The following is a 9985-nucleotide window of genomic DNA, read 5'->3' on the forward strand; positions in this document are numbered from 1 at the left end:
CCGGTGCATTGACCAAACTCGTTTCTTTTCTTTCTATAGCCATTGAGTCTTGGCTTTTTCATTGGCCAACACTGTTCAACAACAAGAGGTGGGGCTTTTTCTCCACGCTTCCTCCTGAACAAGGATATAAATTAGATACTCGAAATAAGCAAATGAAACAAGGTACATAAATTGGAGAATTAACATTAACATACTTTGGTTGTACAGGAGTGTAACGGCATTTTGGGGAACCAATTCTATGCCCAAGTTCCTCACACAACTTGCACCTGTTTTTGTTACCTTTTTGAGCCCTTTTAGGCTTTTCTCGGTTTTTCCTTTTTCCCCTTCTTACTACAACCCCCCTTCTCAAACCAAGCTTTGTATCCGCCTCCGTTTGGGCCTCCCAGCCTTTCTTTTACTCGGAGGGGGACACAGTGTAAATTCTATATCCACCTCAGTGCCACCGAGATTGGTCGATCAAGGCTGGAATTGGAGTTGCATATGCAGCCTTAAACTTTTGTACTCGAGTAATACTCATGCAAATATGGGTGCATATTTAACTCCGGGTTTAGATGCCAAAAAATTATGGCATGCTCACATGGTTTTCCAGTGTGTTGCCACTCTAGGCAAGTGCACTCCCGCAACTCAATGTTTACCACATGCCTCTTGACACTCCTTGCATCTTTAACTTCAGCATCAAATAAGGAGGATTTCTCAACGGATAGATGTGAAAGGTTTCTACTCTTGTTGACCACTCGTCGTGCACCATCGCTGGAAGCTTGTCCCCTTCCAACATATCACCAAGTCTTCCTCTCAAGTCCCACAAACGCATGATCATGATCCTTATTTGGTCCACCATGTCATGCACGAGCAAATCTTTTAAATCTTTCACTTTATTGTTGAAACTTTCCGCCAAGTTGTTATTGATGTGATCACATTTTATTGCGATGATTAAAACCTGATCCGTACCACAATAGAGAATGGTATGTGTTCAACCAGGAGGCAAATTCATTGTCAGCACAAGCTTCCATGATCTTACCAAGGTGGTAGGAATGTGTCTCGTGGTCCGTAAGCTCTTGCCGCTGGCCACATGCGCCCAAATTCATCTCCTCTAAATTTTTTTATCGGATTCATCCACATATGTCCAAAGCACTCTCTCTCGCTCAGCATGGGGGAAAACATTTTTTACAGCATTTTCCAGCCCTTTACATGCATCCGTGTGGATGGCCAAAGGTGAAACCGGCCCTATGCATCTTTTCAGCTTGCATCATGAACCATGTCCAGCTTTGCCTCTCGTCTCTCGATTGAAACAGTCCAATTGCAATTGGGAACATCCAGTTGTGTCCATCCAAAGCATTGCATGCAGCCAATCGACCATTCCACTTGCCAGTCAAAAAGAAGAGTCTATGCTCAAATATGGACGACATCCCGCTTTGAATCCATCTATGCAAGGCTTCAAACACATAAAAAACTTGTCAAGTAAACACCGCCATCCTCTCGTAACCTCTCGTATCTATCTCCACCACACTTCCAGGTGACCTCTTCTCCACCTCAGCTTTAAAGCTATACAACATCCTAAATGTATTTGCCCAGTCACCATACAATGATTTCATTGCCCTTTGTTTTGCCTTCCAAACTGTGGTATATTTCGGCTTGATGGGGTATAGCTTCTCCAAGTCCACTTTAAGCCTTTTTGCAGTAGTGTTTGGAGTTTTTGCTAAAATAGGAGTAATCTTCTCTCGTAATCCAAAGCTGGTTTGTCATATTTGAAACTCTCTCGTGAAGTGGTCATACATGTATGCCGGTTTGGTATTTGATTTACCCCGATCAGTACTCGCCATCAAGGTTGTAGTCCGCGGATATGTACCATTTGCATGGATTTCCACCACCATCATAGCCTTTGCACCTAGCATAAAATTTCTTCCTATCGATCCACATAGTCTTGGCATCAAACTCTTTTTTCACTCGCATAGGTCCTAAAAGACATCCTAAACTCATTCATATTTGGCCACAACTTTCCAACCTCAACTATCGGGTTCTCTTTGTCATACAAACGAGACCAGCTCATTGTCATTTGCATCATCCACATCATCCGCAGACTGTCTCATCAGGTCTTCTTCATCCTCATTTCCACGGCCTGCATTTGTGTTACCATCTGCAGGCAAAGAACTGTCATCCTCGGCTTGCACGGCCTTCATCTCTATCATCAACCTGGAATGCCAAACATTTTGGCCATTTCAATGTCGGATATTGGTGCAATGACTAAATCTGTTTTTTCATTTAACTCTACTACATTCCGATCAACAACAATCTTTTGAGCACCATGGTTTCCCTCCTCTCGCATCCGCATCAGCCCCTATATCTTCAGCCTAGTATTGTCGGTTCGAGTGAGCAATGCCAACATCCGCCCCCTCCTTTGTGAAGCCCACTCATCATCTTGCATCTCGTGCAGCCATCTTTGATGGCACATAACCTACTCGGAATTTGTTTGTAGATCAATAAGCTCGCATGAAAACTTACTTGATTGCTTTCCCACCCTTCTTGACGATCAATTTCAGCAACCATAGATTCTCCATCTTCAATTCTCACATATTCACCCTTATAGTTGTCAAACCGTAGCACGTACACCTCTTGTTCCGGACCCCAAACAATCTTCTCCCCTATCTTCTCCACCAGATTGCGCACGGCCTCCTCCTCCTTTCCCTCCAATTCCTGCGGATCAACATCTTCAAGATCAAGAGCCAACCTCACGGTGCTATTTGCAATGTCTTGGACGCTTCCATCACTCAACTTGGCTTTACATGTAAAAAATTCGACTCTAATTGCGAATGTGCCGGCAGAATCGGGCGCAAGATCTCCCCCGTCAATGGCGGGCAGCGGCGGCGTAAGCAATTGATCCCCAAATCGGCCCCAAATCGATAACGATAACATTAAAAGAAGGGGCGCATTACCGATTTGAAGCACCGTCTCGTCCCTCCATCCGATTCAGCCCGCGCTCCTCTCGATCCGCCCGTATACGCAGATTCTAAATCGGCAACAAAAAAGAAAATCGAGGCCAAGATCCAGGGGTATGAGACTTGGGTTTTGCAATTACTCACCCGCAATAGCTCCGCCGCCGCCGAGATAGACGCTCCGCCGCCGCCGAGATGAAAAAGGGCCGCTGTCGGAGAAGAAGCCCGGGCGCCGCCGCTCGCCGCCGTTCCCGGTTCACCACGCGCGAGTCGAGCAGCACCGTTGAGACATGCGGGACCCTCACTCGTGAACGGTTGACTCGCCGTACATGGACCAGGTGGACCCCACTTGTTATAACCCTCACTCGTCCTAACCTAATCGCATCCTAACTAAGTTTCTTAACCCGCGTCAGCTGCCTATCGCATGCGAGCTATTTGAAGCATAAAAAACGACGCATGGTAGCTATTTGAGCCAACAACATCGCACCGTGGAGAATTTCACTCAACTGTGTCGCATAGGAGCTATTGGCCCAATTTTTCTGATGATATCATCATTTTATAGTAAGAGTTATTTCAATTTTTTGGTAAAGAGTACTCTAATATTGACCCACTTGCATCTCTATGTAGTGGTGGAAGGAACATTCCTAGCCAGCATCGAAAAATAAATGACTTATGTTACTGTTTCTCTTCTTGCTTAGTGCATGCACTAACTAAATTCTGCCGTAAATACTCGCATCCGGCCGATCGGCTCATCACGCACGCACCCTATAATAACCCCTCGCCAATACGCCAACCACCACGCCACACCACCTGCGTACACACAGCTTTGCCTAGAAGCGCAGGCCACCTAGCTTTGCCTAGCTCGCGCGGCCGCCTGCCATGGAGAACCCGTACACGACCTTCCTTAAGAACTACCAACACCACCGCCACTACTTCCCCGTCACGGCGCCGGCTCCAACGCCGACGCCGACGCCGGCGCCTCCACTGCTCTCCGCATACTCCAACCCTTTCTTCTCCCGGCCGACTCCTGCCCCGCCATCTTCGCCTCCGCTCCGGGAGGCCCTACCCCTACTCTCTCTCGCCCCTGCTTCCAGCCGGTCGCGAGAGCATGTCCACGGCCAGGACACCGATCACGACGGCGGAGACGACGAGGAGGGGGATCAGGTGTCAGGCCCCTCCGCGAGCAGTAGCCACCACATCAACCACCAGCGAGAGGGGCGACGGCTCTTCACGGACCTGAACTCCAAGGCAGCCGACGACCCGATGGCCGTGGAGGCGGGCGGTGGCAGTGGCGAAGCTGGGGACGTGACGGTGGCGCTCCACATCGGTCTGCCGAGCACCGGTGCCGCCGCTGACCTCATCTCCGGGATCTCGGCTGCCGGGAGGGCTGGTGCTGCGGCGCGGGAGGACGACGAGGAAGACGACGACGGCGGGGGCGTCAGCGGTGACGCGGATGGCGAGGCGGCCGTTGTGCCGCTAGGGTTCGCGTCGACGCCGATCGGTCGGCTGAACAAGGGGCAGTACTGGATCCCGACGCCGTCGCAGATCCTCATCGGCCCAACACAGTTCTCTTGCCCCGTCTGCTTCAAAACCTTCAACCGATACAACAACATGCAGGTGAGCGCGCAAGCCAAATCATAATCCTAGGTAGTAGATGTTGCTGCTGTTCTAGGCTTCTACAGTAGCTTCCTATTTATATATGTGTCTTGAACACCGTTTCTTCTGATTTCCCTCGTCTTGATTTGACTAATTAACAAAGTGATTAACTCTATAGAAAATAAATATGATCTACAAACTGGGCGGGGTGGGTTTATTTTTACCAACCACTTTCAATTTGTGCATAGTTTAACCAATTATGTATATATGTGTTCTTCTTTTTGTGCATGTGTTGTGGGTGCCAATAATCTTGGAACTCCTGTTGGATGGATCCTATAATTGGAATTACCTAACAATAAATGCAATATCTAGCAGAGGGTTTGGTTAAATAAAGTTATACTAGTCCACTACGTACCTACTACACAGTTGTGTGAAACAAGAGTTCAAAACTTGAACGAACACTACGGCTCGTTGGGTGTAATTGCCCGGGAGTTCTTTTGCCGGGAATAAAGCTAGCTAGCTAGAGCACTGCATCACGTCGAATTCGTTATACCTGTTGGCCCCATTAACGTATGCTGCGTGCTTATCTTCGTCCTGCCAATAAGAACCTGAATTTATGAATGACGTACACCTTGCATCGACATCCACCTACCACTGTTGAACGCCTATATATGTACATGCATAGTTTTTATACCGCAGTACATATCTTAGCCGAACAAATTTATCTCTTGTGCAACTAGTCAACTGTATCCTTTCGAAAATTAATTGATGGTATCCTCCTAATTTTCAAATATGTTCATTTGAAATATTTGATTTTCACTAGCTACTACTGCTAGATCTCATTTTCCTGAAATTTTTCCCTTGCCGGCTCTCCATCTTTAGCTTCTATGGTCGAATTAAGCAAGTTATTGCAGATAGTTGCAAGTTCTTCTTCCGTTGGTGTCTCTTGGATTAATAGATGCGTGTGAAAGAGAAGGTAGTATACATGATAGGAACCAGATAGATAGATGCGTGTACACGTGCTCGTGTCTCTGGACTGGTCGGTCTCTGGCCGGAGATTAAGCTGAGGAGATGCACAGTAGCTGCCTTTTTCGTGTGATTGAACAAGACATACATGGCCGGTCAGGAGGAGCCATGCATGCAACTTTTGAACTTTCATGCTTTTCTGGGAGGGTGCTAGCTTTTCGAAGCGCTGCTCTTTGGAAATGCTTGCATGCATGGAATTCATGAGAGAGGTGGCATGGTGGTGGATGGCACTGTGGAGATCCCAGCGAAGATCTATGTAGTACTTAGGTTATTAGATGGATCTTAAAACTAGTCACAGTGGAAAGTAACATACCGAATAGAGTAGTAACTTTCACATGGGGAAATGCACTTTTGGCTCAAAGAAGCATATGCTCTCATTATGTGAATCCAAATTTTGAAGTGCCAAAAAATTCTAAACTAAATTTTTACATGTACATTTAGACATTTTATGTTGGTACACAAGTTTTCAATTTTTTTTTTCTGTGGCTCCTGTAAAAAAGACAAATTTTGATGCTGTAACACAACTAAGTATAGGACCTTTTTTTTTGTCTTTTTTGTACACACCACATAAAATGTTATTTTTCCACGAAAACTTGTGAACGAACATAGGATGTCACGATGTATACCCAAATTTTTATGTCAGATTTTTTTTACATTTTTTATTTTTTATTTATTATTTTCTATAATTGGTGCATATGCACGCGTGTGCCACCAAAACACCACCTCCCCTGCACATGTCACTACTCTATGTTACCATCTTTATAGTGGGTAGTAACACATGTGTGCCATCATTGAAGATCATATTTATTTGATTGTAGACTCATCTTGTCTTGGGATGTGTGATGTTACAGTGACATAGTTAGTTACTACCTCAATCTTTTTCTTCATTTATTATCATGTAATGTCACCAAAATGTCTTGTAATGTGTGATGTTTCTACCTATGTTACTCCCACTATGAGTAGTCTCAGTTACCATCACGCAGACACCAAGACAGTAAGACACACATGGCATTGAAATAAATATATAGCCTAACCCATTTTCATCAGTTCTGAGTTCAGAATATTAGTTGAGTTGGGTAGTTCTCAATTCGAGACGGTATTAGAGCCAAGAGCCCTCAATTTCAAGATGGTGCTCGCACGGTACTAATACTCGCTCCGTCCCATGAACATATCCTAACTTTGTCTATATCTCGTTAATATTTAGTGTCTAAATACATTCACAGTTTAACAAAGTTAAGACATGTTTCATGAGATGAAGGGAGTAATAAAGATTGTGCGATCTACATGCATGCAGTGGCGGATCCACCATCATCCCTGCTGCGTGGGCTTGCAGGCGGCACGATGCCTTATAACACATTGATTTTTTTATAGATTTCCACCAAAAACTAGCATCATAGGTTTGTTTGTCCATGCTTCTAGAAATCGGTAGGTTCGCCACTGTTGAAGTGTATAAGTAGATTGCCTAGCCCTTTCCATAAGTTCGGACTTTTGGTTCAAGTGGCTAGTGCATGAAGTTAAACATGGTATCAGAGCCCCAGGTCTCGAGTTCAAATCCTGGCTTTCACAATTTATTATAAATTCCCGGCCTCCCGCCACGCCCCGGCCTCCCGCCGCTGCCTCTTTCCTCTCTACACGTGTTGACTTGTCTTCTCGTCTTCCCGTCACACGTGAGAGGGGGTGTTGAAGTGTATAAGTAGATTGCCTAGCCATTTCCATTAGTTCGGACTTTTGGTTCAAGTGGCTAGTGCATGAAGCTTAACATGGTATCAGAGCCCAAGATCTCGAGTTCGAGTTCTGGCTTTCACAATTTATCCTAAAAATGTTGTTACCCCTTGGAGTCCACGTGTAGGCACGTATAGGCCTGTTGAGCCTACCTCTGACTCTACACGTGTTGACTTGTCTTTCCGTCTTCCCGTCACACATGAGGGGGGTGTTAAAGTGTATAAGTAGATTGCATAGCCTTTTCACCAGTTCGAACTTTTGGTAGCGTTGGCTAGTGCATGAAGCTTAACACCCACTACATGCATGAACCCACGCTAAAGATGCCTAACCTTTTTTCATAAGTTCGAACTATTAGTCATTGGCGAGTGCATCATTTCTACAGACATGATAATGCAGCTGGTGTTTGATCTGATAGATGCAAAGGTTGTCCTGCTGCGGCTTCTGCCTTTTAGTACGCCAATTATCTGGTTTGATCTGATCGACCACACAGCCCACTCATGCAATCCTGATCAGTTTCCTGACTCCAGAGGACTCCTGGTCGAGCACTAATCCCGCATGTTATACGAGCTTTTCTTGATCAGTTTCACACCTGATAAGAAGCGAGCTCAGCGCTAAGGATTTGCTGCACCCCTCTCAATCAATTTGTTGTCACAGCTTTCAGGAACTGCGAGATATCTGTAGCTTACCACTGCATACTGTCCCTGACAGTTCCACTGTGCACGAAACGGACAGGCACCACAAACACACACGTACACTCATCTCCTTCCAAGGAAACAACACAGGCACGCAAGAGAGCAAGTGGCTCCACCTGGTAGAGCCCTCACTCTCGAAAGGCATTTGCGCTAGCTCATGCGACTTCTCCGGTTTCACCGACTGACTGCCACACTGCATCTGTATCTGCATCTGCATGAGGAAAGTCTCTGAGCTACAGATTGATCATGAGAGCAAGCTAGCTCAGCCTCTGGCCATAAGCAACCAACGGCGCCAACATACATAGAGTACGTGCCTCGAAATGAGCAACGCATTAAACGCTGCATGCAGATGAATAGAGCTACTAGCAAGAATTTCATTTCGACCTCCTGCATGGACAATCTGGTTTTCAAATGGATGGAGACCTTAATTTCAACCCTTGATTCAAAGGTAAGGAGTACTGACCTGTTTGGATGGATTGTAGGAATTTTGTTCCTGGAGAAGCCATTTGAATCGAAGGATTGACACCAACAAGATTCCTCTAGGTTGCATTCCTACAACTTTAGTACAAAAAAAAAAGCATTCAGTCAAAAAAAAAATCGCAATATCGCGCGAGATCGAGTTGTTTATTCCTGCAATTTTCCAATTTAATTTAGCCAAATGACTAAGCATGCAGTTTTTTGCAGCACTCTTTTTGGCACTTGCAATCATGTCAAATTTATGTGTTTTTTTCTACCTGTCATTTGAACTGGCCTAATGAAAACACAACATATGATCATGATTTAAGCATGCACTGTTTCATAGTACCAATAAAGAAATGCGCAGGTTTTATTGCGTCTAAGTTTTCTCTGAACGTTAGTTGTTACAGTTATATTATGTTTTCATTAGTAGTAAAGAAGCCCTTGTCGATCTGTTAAGTATGTGTGCGCGTGCTCTACATGCAGATGCACATGTGGGGCCACGGGTCCCAGTACCGGAAGGGCCCGGAGTCGCTGCGCGGCATCCAGCCGACGGCGATGCTGCGGCTGCCGTGCTACTGCTGCGCGCCGGGTTGCCGGAACAACGTCGACCACCCGCGCGCCAAGCCGCTCAAGGACTTCCGCACCCTGCAGACGCACTACAAGCGCAAGCATGGCCTCAAGCCCTTCCTCTGCCGGCGGTGCGGCAAGGCCTTCGCCGTCAAGGGCGACTGGCGCACGCACGAGAAGAACTGCGGCAAGCTCTGGTACTGCCTCTGCGGCTCCGAGTTCAAGCACAAGCGCTCCCTCAAGGACCACGCGAGGGCGTTCGGGCATGGACACGGCGCGCTAGGAGGCGGCGGCCTCGACGACGACGACGACTGCGCCGTTTCCGACGTCGAGCACGACGGTGGTGCCGCCAGGTCACTCTGAGTCTCTTTCACGGGATGCCCGGAAGGTCTGCGGGCACGTCCGAACTATGCAGTAGTGTATACACGTCCAAAACTATGCAGTGTACACAAACTCAAGCTCACGAGCGCTCTTGGATTTGGTTGCTTCTTCTGTTCTTCTCTTGCTATTCTACTTGTTCCCGATCCTTTATCTTGTAGTTCTCCGCTTGTATATTAGGTAGGGTGAGATCTCAATCTATCGATCATGGAAATGTGTCGAGATTTTATTAACATTTCACTTGATTCTGAAATCTCAGCTAGTAACGAACTAGAGCATGTCTTTTTTTTCATCGAAACGAGGTGTTATTTGCAGGCTGTAGCCTCTGTCGGTTTATACATATGACAACAAAGAAGAGTAATTCGTCATTGCAAGAAGTTATACACTGCATATGACCTCTTCGGCTTATATGCATATATATTATTGTAACGTACCATATGATCTGTATAGTGGCACCGATGCATTAATTCTATCCACTTTGTATATTTTGCTTGAACAAGTCCACATTGGCACATTCCTTTGTCGTCTGCTCACTTTTCCAAACTATTTTGGGGCTCACGTCCCTAGAACTATTTGGTGGCTGTCACCAGATACTTTAGCACGCAACAACTCACT

The 9985-nt window shown here is 46.1% G+C and overlaps 1 protein-coding gene across 1 annotated transcript; it reads left to right on the forward strand.

Moving 5' to 3' along the window:
* The first annotated feature begins 3766 nt into the window (after positions 1-3766).
* Positions 3767-9605, forward strand: LOC124654389 (zinc finger protein WIP2-like). The gene is made up of 2 exons (XM_047193397.1): positions 3767-4547; positions 8909-9605. Exons 1-2 carry the CDS (start codon positions 3810-3812, stop codon positions 9353-9355), a joined length of 1185 nt encoding a protein of 394 aa, XP_047049353.1. The 5' UTR covers positions 3767-3809; the 3' UTR covers positions 9356-9605.
* Positions 9606-9985: the final 380 nt, after the last annotated feature.

This window comes from Lolium rigidum, chromosome 5 (assembly GCF_022539505.1).
Source record: "Lolium rigidum isolate FL_2022 chromosome 5, APGP_CSIRO_Lrig_0.1, whole genome shotgun sequence".
NCBI lineage: Eukaryota > Viridiplantae > Streptophyta > Magnoliopsida > Poales > Poaceae > Lolium > Lolium rigidum.